General features: G+C 49.7%; 2 protein-coding genes across 2 annotated transcripts; one reads left to right on the top strand and one right to left on the bottom strand.

The window, feature by feature from the left end:
• Positions 1 to 6,742: 6,742 nt before the first annotated feature.
• Positions 6,743 to 7,711, bottom strand: LOC126029976 (olfactory receptor 10AC1-like). The gene has a single exon (XM_049788196.1). The coding sequence runs from the start codon at positions 7,709 to 7,711 to the stop codon at positions 6,743 to 6,745; it is 969 nt and encodes a 322-aa protein (XP_049644153.1).
• A 3,083-nt stretch (positions 7,712 to 10,794) lies between these two features.
• Positions 10,795 to 14,597, top strand: LOC126029975 (ATP synthase F(0) complex subunit B1, mitochondrial-like). Its single transcript, XM_049788195.1, is given in 4 exon segments — positions 10,795 to 10,879; positions 12,932 to 13,059; positions 13,771 to 13,846; positions 13,849 to 14,597. Coding segments are annotated over 4 exon segments (750 nt in total). The 3' UTR covers positions 14,310 to 14,597.
• Positions 14,598 to 14,816: the final 219 nt, after the last annotated feature.

Below are 14,816 nucleotides of genomic sequence, written 5' to 3'. Positions count from 1 at the left end.
CTTACCTTTAGCGCCACCGCCCGGCCCCCTGAACGACTAGTTTTACTCAGCCTAACATCCTTAAAGTTCATCCACCTTGTAGCTTATCAGAATCTTTCCTTTTAGGACTGGAAAATAGTACAGCTAGTAGGGTGCTTGCCTTGATTGCAGTTAACAGGGGTTTGATCCCTGAGAAGATCTAGGAGTTACCTCTCTGAACAACATGACAAGAAAAACTTGTATTGGGACCAGAGCGATAGCACAGTGGCCAGCAATTATGGACGTGATTATGGAAGAGCCAAAATTGAGGTGCCTATTTGTATTTGTGGAAGCGTAAAACGGAAGGGGAATGAAAGTACAATCTTGTGGGGCCAGAGTGATAGCACAGCAGGGAGGGCATTTGCCTTGCACGTGTCTGACCCAGGTTCAATCCCCAGCATCCCAGGTGGTCCCCCAGCCTGCCAGGAGTGATTCCTGAATGCAGAGTAATCCCTGAGAGCCGCTGGGTGTTGCCCAAAAATAAAAATAAAAAACATCTTGTGTGGGTCTCAGGTTAGAGAGAGATATGTAGGATATTATTTAAAGGTAGTTTGTGACAGGGCCGGAGAGATAGCATGGAGGTAAGGCATTTGCCTTGCATGCAGTAGGTTGGTTGTTCGAATCCCAGCATCCCATATGGTCTCCTGAGCCTACCAGGGGTGATTTTTGAGCATAGAGCCAGGAGTAACTCCTGAGTGCTGCCGGGTGTGACCCCCCCACCAAAAAAAAAAGAACAAACAAAAAAAAAGGTAGTTTGTGACAAGGACACATTATATAGGGGTCGGGGCTTTAGGTTACCCTGACAAATGCCCAGGCTTTATTATTCCTGGCTCTGTGCTTGAGGTGTCTCTCTGGTGGTGCTAGTAAATAATGCAGCAGCGGGGATCAAACTGGAATCAGACTCACACAAGGCCAGTGCCCAAACCCCTGTACTATCTTTCTGGTTTCTTTACCTTTATTTGACAGGGAAATTTGGGTTCTACACAGTAGTGCTTGGGAGGCTTGGGGGTGCTTGTCACTCTATGCTAGAGGAACATATGTGGTATTCGTGATTATTCGTTTACGGAATAAAAATCTCATATTTGAAGGTCAGCCTTGGGCCACAAAATGTTGTACGCAGGGCTGCAACAACTAGGGGGCCTCGAGTTTGAGAGCCCTGCATGCAAGGCAAGTAACTATAACCTTTGTATTATCTTTCCAAGCTGAGTGTCTCACAACTTTGAAACAAAATTACTTTATCCAGTGTATCCAGTGGTGGTGGGAATATTGCACTGGTAAAGCAGGGTGTGGGGGTTGGGTGGTGGTGTGAGGTTTTTGTTTGTTTGTTTGTTTTATTTTTGGGTCACACCTGGCAGTGCTCAGGGGTCACTCCTGGCTCTACACTCAGAAATCGCTCCTGGTAGGCTCAGGGGACCATATGGAATGCCGGGATTCGAACCACAGTCCATCTGCATGTAAGGCAAATGCCTTATCTCCACGCAATCTCTCCTGTCCGGTGTGTGTTCTTTTTATGACTGAAACCCAACTACAATTGTGTTTGTAACTATGGTGCTTAAATAAAGATTTTTTTTGGGGGGGGGTTTTACACCCGGCAGCACTCAGGGGTTACTCCTGGCTCTACCCTCAGAAATCTCTCTTGGCAGGCTTCGAGAACCATATGGGATACTGAGAATCTAACTTGGGCCTGTCCTGGGTCAGCCCATGCAAGGCAAACACCCTATTGCTGTGCTATCTCTCTGGCCTCTATTTCTCTCTGTTTTGTTTTGTTTTTTGTTTTGTTTTTTGTTTTTTGGGTCACACCCGGCAGTGATAAGGGTTACTCCTGGCTCTACACTCAGAAATCGCTCCTGGAAGGCTCCGGGGACCATGTGGGATGCCGGGATTCGAACCACCGACCTTCTGCATGCAAAGCAAACGCCTTACCTCAGTGTTATCTCTGTTGCCATGGGAACGAGATTGTCCAATTCAAATTTTCAGTGTACTCTGATGCCACAGGAATCACAGGCATCTCCACCATCTCCAGGGTCCATGCCATCAGATCTGAGTCTGGGTATAGAAGGGCTCAGACCTCAGGTGTTCAGAGAAGGGACAGAAGATCAGCATGATGGAAGGGCAACAGAGAGCAGAGATGGAAACTTTTCACTTCAGGGCTGACCTGGGTGGCTGAGTGCTGATGTCCAAAAATGTGGAATGCTTAGCTCCATGGATGGCATGGGTATTTCCATGCATAGTGCATATTCATACTTAACATAGTCACACAAGTGCCTGTATCGCTGGGGTCTCCAGAGAATTTGTTCCGGGTTGGAGTTAGTGATCGCCATACTCCTCCAGGAAATGGCAACATGAGACACTTAACACCTGCGGGCCCCAGGCAGTGTGAGAAATACACAGTAAAGCAAAGGAAGATTTGCGTTCATTTAGTTTTTTGGGCAAAATCTGATTGTGCTTAAGACTTACTTCTGGCTCTGTGCTCAGGGAATCATTCCTGGTTGTGCACAGGGACTACTCCTGGCAGGGCTTGAGAGGATCATATGTGATGCTGGGGATCAAACCTGGTGCAACTAGATACAATGCAAGTGCCCTGCTAGCTGTACTATCACTCCAGCCCCAAAAGAGGGGTGTTTTGTTTTGATTTAGGGGGAGGGAAGACTTAGCAGATACTCTAAGGGAGATAAAAGCATGAGAAACTCAGAGAAGGGCTAATTGGAGTGGGGCAGGCTTGAGTGTTTTCAAGTCTTCTTTAAGCATGGGAGGATACTCATGAGGAAGGAGGGATTTTTTCCCAAGAGAACTTGGTGCCTTGAGTGGAGATTTCTTTTTTTTGGGGGGGGGGCTTAAGGGGGTTATATCCAGCAGCGCTCAGGGGGTACTCCTGGCTCTACGCTCAGAAATTGCTCCTGGCAGGCTCGGGGGGACCATATGGGATGCTGGGATTCGAACCACTGACCTTCTGCATGCAAGGCAAATGCTTTACCTCCATGCTAATTCTCCAGTCTGGACAGGGTCTTTGGCTTCCTGTTTTGCTCACGTGGACAGGCAGAAGGGAGATTCTGAGGGAGGATTGAGCAAGAGAGGTGGCTGACAGAAACGGAGATGTCAGAGCAGCTGATGAGAGCTTGCTTAAAAGGATAAAAGCTTAGGAGCTACACATAGTGACTGGGGCCTTAATAAAGTTGATGTCTCCTGAAACCTGACTGTCTGTGGATCATTTCCTCGTGACTACCCTTAACCCTGAGACACGCCGGCTGGAGGGAGTTGCAGGCGCATGGCCCCTGCAGCAGAGAAAGGTCTCACTTTTCATCCATCTCACCATATTCCACCACCATCAAGGACTTTATATTTAATATTTAATTCAACAGTGGTCATTTCATTGCAATCATTGGTAGTATTAGAATGGAGCAAAGGGGCCGAAGAAATAGCATGGAGGTAAGGTGTTTGCCTTTCATGCAGAAGGTCATTGGTTAGAATCCCGGCATCCCATATGGACCCCTGAACCTGCCAGGAACGATTTCTGAGCATAGAGCCAGGAGGAATCCCTGAGTGCTGCTGGGTGTGACCCAAAAAAAAGAATGGAGCAAAGACGCCAGACAGGTTTCTGGCAAGTTCACCACCATCTTTTTTATTTATTTTTGGTTTTGGGGTCACACCTGGTGGATGGTGCTTAGGGGTTACTCCTGATTCTGTGCTTGGAAATCACCTCCGGCAGGCTCGGGGGACTATATGGGTTGCTGGAGTTGAACTGAGGTCTGTCAGGGTTGGCCATGTTAAAGGCCTTACTGCTGTGCTATCATTCTGGCCCTCACCACCATCTTAGACTCCACCAATTCCAACCAGTTTATCTTCCAACTTCTAGGGCTGAAGAGCCTTGTGAAGATATAGTCAAAGGATGGTGTCAGAGGGCCCAACTGCAAGCTTCCTAAACGCTGCCAGCCTGCCTCAGTTTATACCCTCCATGTAGAGAGTTGAACATTTGCCACAGCCTATGGTACTAGACGATCCCAGACCAGCTTTGATAGCTGACTTAGGGATCTCCCTGACCCAGTATTTGAGAAATCAGGTCTCATCTGCTCTCCTCCCCTCAGTCTTGGGCATCTGGGTGTCCTGAGAATCTTTTTTTTTGGGGGGGGGGCCACACCCGGCGTTGCTCAGGGGTTACTTCTGGCCGTCTGCTCAGAAATAGCTCCTGGCAGGCACGGGGGACCATATGGGACACCGGGGTTCAAACCAACCACCTTTGGTCCTGGATCGGCTGCTTGCAAGGCAAACGCCGCTGTGCTCTCTCTCCGGACCCTGTCCTGAGAATCTTGACATCCTTTCGTGTAAGGGACAGGAGGAGACAGATGAGGCTCTGTGCCTCATCTGTCTCTGACCCCCTCAAATACAAGAGCATGGCTTCCTGGGTGTTTTCTCCAGGTGCAAAATGGGGTTCATGACATCCCAGGAAGCCTAAGAAATTACCACTGCAGCTGTGTTCTGTGCAGGTTCATGAGCTTCACTGGGGAGTGGCTGGAGGGTGCTCCATGATGTAAAACATGGATTTGACACCAAATAGTCTTCACTAAATCCCATGATCTTCTACTATTGGGCAACTCTCTTCTCCTAACCTTTCACTAAATTTAGAATATGATGGGAATTTAATTATCCCTGTGTTAAAAATTACGTTTTTTGGGGCCGGAGTGGTGGCACAATGGTAGGGTGTTTGCCTTGTACATGGCTGACCTAGGACAGATGGCAGTTTGATCACCTGGGGTCTCATATGGCCCTGCAAGCCAGGAGCGATTTCTGAGCACATAGCCAGAAGTAACCTCTGAGCATCACAGGGTGTAGCCCAAAATTTTTTTTTGTTTTTGTTTTGTTTGTTTTGGGGTCACACCTGGAGGTGCTCAGGGATAACTCTGGAGCTGCACTCAAAAATTAGTCTTATTGAGGGGTTGGAGAGAAAGCAGAGTGGTAGAGCGTTTGCCTTGCACACAGCCAAACCAGGACGGACTCTGGTTCGAATCCTGGCATCCCATATGGTCCCCTGAGCACGTCAGGAGCAATTTCTGAGCATAGAGGCAGGAGTAGCCCCTGAGCGTTGCCAGGTGTGACCCAACTCTCCCCCCCAAAAAAGAAATTAGTCTTATTGAGGCTTGGGGATCTTATAGAATGCTAGAGATTGAGCCTGAATTGGCCACATGCAAAGCAAGTACCCTTCTTGCTGTACGATTGCTCTGGCCCCTAACAACTTATTAAAGTAACAAACCTTATTCTCCAGATCAGTTTCTGGTCTGTAGTTCTTGGGTTGGATGGGCCCTGTTTTAGGTGCCCCACCTGTCATCTAGGGCACACTTATTGCAATGGATGAACGCTTGAGGGCTTATTAAAATCACCCCCAATTCATACTCACTTTTGGACTCATGGTAGTGTGTATTGGATGGGTTTGGGCAATGTAGTCATGACTACAATTGTCTCTAGAAAGTCCTAAAAATGCTGTGTTTCGTTGAACCAGAGCCCCTCCCTCATCTCTCACTCCTTCCTAAACTGGGATCTTAACAGCTTTCTTCAGAGCGTTGGGCCATTGGGATCACACAGTCCTCCATCTTTTCAGACTGGTTTCTTTCACTTATTGATGTGTGTTTCAAGTTTCTTTGTCATTCAGCTCCTTCCCTTTTCTTTTCTTTTTTTTTTTGGGGGGGGGGGGCACACCAGGTGGCACTCAGGAGTTACTCCTGGCTCTGCATTCAGAAATTACTCCTGGTAGGCTCAGGGGATCATATGGGATTTTGGAGATCAAACCGGGGTAGGTTGCGTGCAAGGTAAACAAAAGCTTTACCTGCTGTGCTATGACTCTGGCCCCATGAAAGTGAATTTTTCAATACCACGAAATAATCTAGTGTCTGAATCAGTGACCATTTGTCTATCTCGTTATCTGCTGTATCCAAGTTCTGACAACTGTGGAAATATAGACCACCTTGTGCAAAGGTTCTTTTCTTTGTGAAAACATTCTCTTTAGACCAACCATGACTTTCCTGCTGGCTTTTATTGAAATGAAGCCTAGATAGAAACTCCTTTGGTTCTGCTTTTTTGAGGGTGTTGGGGGGAGGGAGATTCCAGAGACAGAACCCAAGACCTCATCTGTGAGGCACACACTCTATCACTGAGTGCTCTCTGGCACCTCTCTTGCTCGCCACTATTATATCTAGGTTGTCCTCCTATTTGCCAGTAGCACCATCCATGCCTCTTCAGGGTAGTGCAATATTTCACACATGCACACTTCATGGGCTGTGTCTTTTCCCTGTTTGCAAACATCTGCAGAGTTTTCCACCTTTATTGTCCATAGAGCTGCCTTCAACATCTCACCTAACTATATTCTTTCAAAAAGATATTGTATGGCCAGAGATCAGAGCAGTGGGTCTCACGTGGGGTGATGTCTGCAGGGCCCTAAGAACAGTTGGCAGTGTCTACAGCATTGTTGACCATTACATTCTGCCAGGTCATGGGGGGAACATTACTGATTTCTAGTGGTCCATGGCGCTGTCGTTAATATCCTGCAGGGCTTCAATGACCCACCCCAACACCCTGCAAACTATGGCATAGTGGAAGCAGTGTGAGATGGTCTGGCTGAGCCCTGGTGCTTCATCTTCATGCCCTCCAGGCAGCCTCAGGAGCAGCCGAGGGCTCTGGAGTGCCACATGTCCATCAGTGGTAAAGAGCATGGAATGGGTGCACGGGGCCACCCGCCTTAGGTATCATCATCTTGGTCCGAGGTCCTGTGACCCAGTACACGCAGCAGTGCGCCCTGCATGTCCCTGTTCCGCAGCGTGTAGATGGCGGGGTAGAGCAGTGGAGTGATGTTAATGTAGATGAGTGACACCAGTTTGTCCTCCTCCAGGTCACGGCTGCTCAGGGGCCGAGAGTACATGGCCGTGGCACAGCCATAGTGCAGCACGGCCACAGTGAGGTGCGACGCCACCGTGTTGAAGGCCTTGCGGCGGCCGGCAGCACTACCCACACCCAGGATGACCACCAGCACCCGCGTGTAGGAGAGGAGGATGAGCACCAGCGGCAGCACCAGCAGTAGCAGGCAGGCAGTCAGCAGCACATGCTCCTGCAGGGCTCGATCCCCACATGCCAGCAGCAGCACGGCTGGGAGGTCGCAGAACACGTGGTTGACCAGGCCCCCGCGGCAGAAGGGCAGCTGGAAGATGACCGTGGTCAGGCCCACAGCCAGGACCGAGCCCCCTAGGCAGCAGGACACCAAAAGGCGCCAGCAGAGCCCCGTAGTCATAATCTGAGGGTAGTAGAGGGGCCGGCAGATGGCCAGATAGCGGTCGAGGGCCATAGCAGCCAGCAGCAGGCACTCAGAACCCCCCAGGGCCACAAAAAGGCCCATCTGGGCTGCGCAGGTAGTGGGGGCCACAGCCTGGCCCCCTGGAGGCAGGAGGAAGCCAGCCAGCATGCGCGGGGTCAGCACCAGCGTGTAGGCCACCTCCACGGCGGACAGTGACCCCAGGAAGAAATACATGGGGGTGTGTAGGGCTGGGTCAGCCAGAGCCAGCCCCAGAATGAGCAGGTTCCCCGCCAGTGTGGCCAGATAGAGGGGCAGGAGGAGAGCAAAGAGCAGCACCCGCACCCCTGAGGGCCATCCTGAGAAGCCCAGGATAATGAACTCCAGCGGGGCTGTCCAGTTCGACTCATGCCAGAGGCTCATAGTGGTACCTGCTTGGGCACAGGTTGGAGAGACAGGAATCACTGTCCTGAGTCCCTGCCCTGCACCCCACAACCTCTCTTCTCAGATACCTGCCTGGCCCAAGCTCTCCTACCTCAGCACTTCCCCACGACCTCCCTGGAGTCCTCCAGTCACCCAGAGTCTGAGATCACAGTCCACACTGACCCCCTGGCCATATCCAGGTGTCCCAGGTCTGCACATCTTCCCCCACTTTGAGAGCTCTTGCATCTCCAGAGCCAGCCATCCTGGGTCCTCCCACAGGAATAAGAAGAACCATGATTAGATGAAGATTTCTACAGGCATCAGACTTCAGTCCTGGAGAGGCAGACATTCACTCCTGTGGACAGTGACACGGGGATGGGGGGGGGGTTGTGTACTCAGCCAGGCTCTATTCCCTGAGAACACCCCAATATCTGCTAACAAACCAGTTGTAGCTGCTCACCTGTCCCACCTAGAAACAAAACCTTTCCATGTTTTGTTTATTTGGGGGAGCATCACAAGCAGTACTCCCTGTTGGGTTACACCTTATTTTACCTAAAACAAAGTTTATCCCTGGTTTCTTTGTATTTGTTTGTTTACAATTTGGTTTCACCCAAAACAAAGATTGTCTTACTTGTAAACCTGGGTGGGTTTACTGCCCCACCCAGGGGTGACCTCTGTAGTCACGAAAAAATCGTAGTTCTGGCAGGCAGCAAGCACCTTGCTAGGTAGAAGACTGCCAGACTATATGTGTTTCACTCTCTGCCTGGTCTGGATTATTTCTTGTGCAACCCTGATTCAGACATTTTCACTGTGCTTAGTGATATGGTGCTTGGGGTGACTTTACACTCCCTACTGGTGATTTCCAGACAACTGCACCCCTGGTTCAATGCTTGTGTGGAAGAATTCAGGATTCCTCAGGTGCTGTGGTGCCAGGGAGGACCCAGGTCACTGAGTGTTGCTTGGGGATCTCCAGGTATGCTGTAGACTTTGTGGTAATGGGGATCAAGCCTGGGTTAGGCTCATGCTGGATCTACACCCTAACCACTGAACTTTCCCAACCTACCCCCTTTCTGGTTTTATATTTAAATTTTCTTTCCTCCCCTTTGCTGGACCTCAGGCAAAATCAGGATCCTCTTGGTCTGTCCTTTCCCTCTGGCTCCTGGGTGGGGAATAGAGGCCCAAGGGAGTTTTTTTCCCCAATACATACTGGCCTGGGTCACCCCACCTCTGCCTCCAGCCCTTCCCTTCTCTTGGCAGCATACCTGGAACATGGCCCCCCACTTCACTTAAGCTCAGCTAGTGCTGGTCACATGCCTGATTTCTAACCCTCCACTTCTGAGGTGGGGACCTTCGGGGATCTTTATTCATACCCAGCTCCCTCAGGGCTCTGCCCCTCCCCAGCAAGTGCAGTAGTATTGAGGGTAATCCTGCCACCTCAAGTTCCCCACTTTCAGCCTTTGTGCCAAGCATATGGACAGGCCTTTCTTTATTTTTCTTTCTCTTTTTCTTTCTTTGGAGAGAAGAAAGAGGGGAGAGGAGAGGAGAGGAGAAAGAAAAGAGGGGAGAGGGGAGAATGGAGAGGAGAGAAGAGGGGAGAGGATGGGAGAGGGGAGAGGATGGGAGAGGGGAGAGGATGGGAGAGGGGAGAGGAGAGGAGAGGATGGGAGAGGATGGGAGAGGAGAGAGGAAAGGAAAGATGAGAGGGGAGAGGAGAGAGGAGAGGAGAGAGGATGGGAGAGGAGAGGGAATAGGGGAGAGGGGAGAGGAGAGAGGGGGAGGGGAGAGGGTGGGAGAGGAGAGAGGAGGGAAGTGGATGTGAGAGGGGAGAGGAGGGGGAGAGGAGAGGGGAGAAAGGAAGGTGGAGAGGAGAGGGGAGAGGATGGGAGAGGGGAGAGAGGGGAGAGAGGAGAGAGGGGAGAGGAGAGAGAATATGGGAGTCTTTATTTTTGTTGTTTTGTTTGTTTTGGGGCTACACCCGGTGACACTCAGGGGTTACTCCTGGCTATGCACTCAAAAATCGCTATTGATTTGGGGGACTATATGGGATGCTTAGGAATCGAACTGCAGTCCGTCGTAGGTTAGCGTGTGCAAAGTAGACACCCTACCACTTGTGCCACCACTCTGGCCCTTGACAGGCCTTTCACTGTGCTGAAATCCCTCTCTCTCTCTACTCTTGGGTTGAGTCCAACTCCCCTCCCAGCATCCTGCTGCCCTAGGGACCCTCACTGGGCAATCCCAGCCTTACACAATAGAATCAGGGACTCATCTTTCTTGGGTGGGCAATGCGTGGTCTCCCCTAAAGTCTGCAAAAATTTACTTGTGGGCTGTCCCCTGGGTTACAAGAATTGCTGTCCTGGAGGGAGGGACTGATCCTCCCGTCACCCGTCACCCCTCAAGACTATTTGCCTGAAACTAGAAGCACAATCAAGCTCTGTTTGCGAAGTCATTGGAGAGGGAGAGATTGGGAAGTCCCCCACTTCAGATACCCCCTTCTGCTGCCAGCCAACACCAGGTGGACCCCAACTTCTGTGGCTCCTCTTGGCAGTGCCTCAGTCTCAGCCATCAACCATCTCTAGGGGCACAGAGACCAGACATAGAATTGTGTTCAGCTCCCATCAGGCTAGAAGGGAGCAGCTGGCCAGCTACCCCCTCACACTAAGATGCTGATTCTGCCCTGCTGTCCAATACAGGAGGTGACACTTATTGTCACTCTCCTCAAAAGCAGGGTACTGCTGGAACCCTGCTTAACGTTGCTGAATGGAAGATTCCAGAGCTGGGTGGGAGGGTACGCCCTGCCCAGGACCCCACCTTTCCACCCTGACTGAAAAACCTGGCTGAAGAATTATTTCCAGAGAGCAAAGAGCTACAGGGCGAGGAGGAGAAGCACCTCTAGTCTTACATGCACCCCAGACCTCAGGCCTTGGGTCCCCTTCCTCTTTCAGGGCCACTCCCCAGGATATTGAACCCTCAAGGCCAGTCCCCCATCCTACTGAGCTCAGGGGACACTCACTCAGCACTTGCTCTTCCTCAACCTCTCATCGAGGTCTTAGAGTTTGGAGAGTTTGGAGGTCTTATAAAGCTCCATGGATGAGCTCTTGCCAACCTCAGAGGAAGTAGACACCTGCTATGGTGGTGAAATTCCAAACAAGGACCCGGAAACTCAGGAAGGTAACCTTAAAAACATCAGATGGCCGTGGGTGTCCCTCGACCCTCATCATAATGTTCTCTGCCCCTCCCTTGCACCTGAGCAAGACCGATGGAGAGAGTGAAGCAGACAATGGAGACAAAGGAGAAGAAATGTGGGGCTTGTCTTGTGGGCCAAGGAGCTCAGGTGGTCCCCAGACTCCCCAAACAGACAAGAGAGGAGAGGAGGAAGAATTGAGGAGACACACAGAAAGACTATGGGGGGAAGGATTGGAGAATAGTACAGCAGGTTGGGTATTTTGCCTTGCATCTATAAGTCCCTTCAACACTACCAGGAGTTATTCCTGAGTGCAGAGTTAGGAGTAACCCCTGAGTACTATCAGATGTGGTACCCTCCCCCAAATAAAAAGACCGAAGAGAAAGAGACACAAAAGAAGACAGTAAAAGCATGTCCCTCTTCTCAGGCTTCTGTTTCCTACTGCTTGGCTTCTACATGGATTCAGCCATCATTGATTTCATCCTCCTTTCCTAGATCACAAAGAACTATCCATAAGGGCTTCCCTAAAGGAAAAAGGTACCAATAGTTGGGTGTAAAACTGAACGTTCTTTTTATGTTTGGTTGGTTTTGGGCCACACTCAGCAGCTCTCTCAGGGTTTACCCCTGGCTCTGAGCTCAGAAATTGTTTCTGGGAGGCTCAGATACCATATGTGATGACAGGGACCAAACTTGGGTTGGCCGCATGCAAGGCAACCCACCCTACGGTGCTATCTCTCTGGTCCCAAGATGTTCATTTAAAAGAAATATCCAGGCATTACTAGACCAAGATTCTGTGTAGATTAATTCCTCAGTAACTTGGCTGGCCATCCCCATCCAGGAAACAACATGAGTCCTCACAGATCCTGGGAGAAGAAAGGAGAAGGTTCTGGAGAGAAGTCTATCATTTGAGCACACATGCCTGACACTACCCCCTGGCCCCATTTCCTCCACACCTCAGAATCTCTTGGTGTCCCAGTCTCACCTTTCTACCTGAGCATGCCCAGATCGGCTCAGTGTTTTCTCTTCACCTGGAGAGCTGTCATTCTTCAAGGCTCGGCTTAAACATGGCCTCCTCTAGTGAGGAGGGCAGCTCAGAAGAGTTCAGAAGAGTACTGGTAGTAAATGGGCAAGTGAGCTCCCCACATTTTCCATCTCTGTGATCTTTCAACTTGTGTTCCAAGAGACCCTCAGTATGGAGTTCATAATAGGTTTCCCAGGGCCCACTTAAGGGACCGGCTTGATGCAAAGCCCTGGGGTCTCATTAACAACCTTACCCCACATCACCTCTAGAGGCACAGTGGTCTCAGAAGGCTGGGGGCTGGAGGGACAAGAAGGGGGAAGGCTTGGGAAATCTAAATTGAGGGGTCCCTGGAGAGCCTGAAAGTTTTTGGACCAAGGAAAAAAGAGACCATATTTCAGTAAAGTCAGAGAGTACACTGAGAGCTGGGGGGAAACTTAAACCTGGAGAGGGGTGACAACCTTGGGCAGGATGGCAAATAGCTCCTGGGGAAGAAAGAAATATGGCTTTCTTTTCTGCACTCCCCTAGGTTTGAAGCAAGGGGTGGCCAAAATGGGTTGGCTAGCTAAGGCTAGATATTGTCATAATTGTCACCACCATCAGCAACATTCTCATCATGACCACCATCATCCTCAACACTACCAGCCTTCTCACAACCATCTTAACAACATCATTAGTTTTAGCCATATCCAGTGGAGTTCAGGGCTTACTCCTGGCTCTGCACTTAAGAATTCCTTCTTGCAAGGCTTCGAGGGCATCATATAGGGTGCTGTTGTGTATGTAAATATTTTAGGGGATTATTATGTTACTGACCCTACCCTGATCGGTGATTGTGCCCTACCCTAGGGTGTGACCTGGCATTCTGCCCCCACCCTAGGGTAGTACCTGATTCTGCTTCCATCATTGGGTGGTATCTGATCCCACCATTGGGTGGTACCTGATTGTGGGGGATAAAAACAAGGGTCTGTGGAAGGTGAGCGGCCATCTTGCCCTTATCCCTGACTTGATTCTGACTGACCAGGTCACCGGGAGACTGAGGCACAGGATCTGCCTTCATCCTCCTTCACCATGCTGTCCTGTGTCATAGTTTCTGCAGCAGCTGCTGCTGCCCCTGCTCTGAAGAAGAATGCAGGCCTGCTCGGACCCGGGGTATTGCAGGCAACAAGGATCTTTCACACTGGGCAGCCAAGCCTTGCTCCTCTACCACCACTTCCTGAATATGGAGGGAAAGTACGAATGGGACTGATCCCTGAGGAATTTTTCCAGTTCCTTTATCCAAAAACTGGTGTAATAGGACCCTAAGTGCTTGGAACTGGGCTTATCTTGTATTTCTTCTTTTATTTTTTATTTTTTATTTTTTTTTTGTTTTTTGGGAGGAGAGGAGAGAGAAGAGAGAAGAGAGAGGGGAGAGAGGAGAGGAGACAGGGGAGAGGAGAGAGGATGAGAGAGAGGAGGGGAGGGGAGGGGAGGGGAGGGGAGAGGAGAGAGGGGAGAGGGAGAGGAGAGAGAAAAGGGGAGGGGGAGAGGAGAGAGGAGAAGGGAGAGGGGAGAGAGGAGAGGAGAGAGGGGAGAGGGGAGAGGGGAGAGGATGGGAGAGGGGAAAGGAGGGAGGAGAGGAGAGAGAAGAGAGAAGAGAGAGGGGAGAGAGGAAAGGAGACAGGGGAGAGGAGAGAGGATCTATCTTGTATTTCTTTTTTTTTTTTTTTTTGGATTTTTGGCCACACCCGGTAACGCTCAGGGGTTACTCCTGGCTATGTGCTCAGAAGTTGCTCCTGGCTTGGGGGACCATATGGGACACTGGGGGATCGAACCACGGTCCGTCCAAGGCTAGCGCAGGCAAGGCAGGCACCTTACCTTTAGCGCCACCACCCGGCCCCAATCTTGTATTTCTTATCCAAAGAAATATATGTGATTACTCCAGAAACTTTCTCTGCATATAAACAATAGGGTTACTTGTCTATCTGGTTAAAAAATATGGAGCTTCTGTTGGAGAATTTGCTGATAAACTCAATGAGCAAAAAATTGCCCAGCTGGAAGAAGTGAAACAGGCTTCCATCAAGCAAATCAATGATGCGATTGAAATGGAGAAGGCACAGCAGGCACTGGTTCAAAAGCGACATTACCTTTTCGATGTCCAGAGGAATAGCATTGCTATGGCCTTGGAAGTTACTTATCGGGAACGGCTGCATAGAGTACACAAGGAGGTAAAGAATCCCCTGGACTATCTAATCTCTGTTCAGAATATGATGAGTCGCAAAGAGCAAGAGCACATGATAAACTGGGTTGAGAAGCACGTGGTGCAGAGCATTTCTGCACAACAGGAAAAGGAGACAATTGCCAAGTGCATTTCTGATCTAAAGCTGTTGGCAAAGAAGGCTCAAGCACAGCCAGTCATGTAAGATGTCTACCCACTGAGACTACTTAGAGACAGTTGACAGTAAAGAGAAATTACTCTGTGTGACAGAAACTTTGTTTTGTTGTCCTTTTTACTTTTCCTAAAATAAAGTTTAAGTTCAGTTTTAGTGAAAGAATGAATCAGAGCAATCTATTGGCCAGTGATAGAGTTGTTTTTCATCCTACTTCCTCTGTATTTTGAACTGTTCCATGATCTCTTTTAAATATGTATTTGCTTTAGGAAAATTTGGTGCCTAACTTATAATGGCCAAATTATACTTTTAGCGTGTAATTAATCCTACCATATTGGAATAAAATAATAAAGAAAGTGAGAGGCTTTTGGCAGGAACTGATGCTGAGGCTTTGGACTTCAGTCTTGTCCACCGAATAAAGCTAATATTTCCACAAGCCTGACTGTCTGCGAGCTGTTTACCTGCCGTTTCACCTCAGAACCGTTGGCTAGACAGGGTGGCAGACGCATGCTTCGAGCTGAAGGGGAAAGACCTCATCCT

The sequence above is a fragment of the Suncus etruscus genome, chromosome 15 (genome assembly GCF_024139225.1).
Source record: "Suncus etruscus isolate mSunEtr1 chromosome 15, mSunEtr1.pri.cur, whole genome shotgun sequence".
Lineage (NCBI taxonomy): Eukaryota > Metazoa > Chordata > Mammalia > Eulipotyphla > Soricidae > Suncus > Suncus etruscus.
Note: the sequence above shows the minus strand (reverse complement) of the source record. Positions and strands in the feature narration are given on the sequence as shown.

Coding starts and splice junctions, on each gene's coding strand:
- LOC126029976 (XM_049788196.1), bottom strand. CDS start 7,711: ATGAGCCTCTGGCATGAGTCGAACTGGACAGCCCCGCTGGAGTTCATT.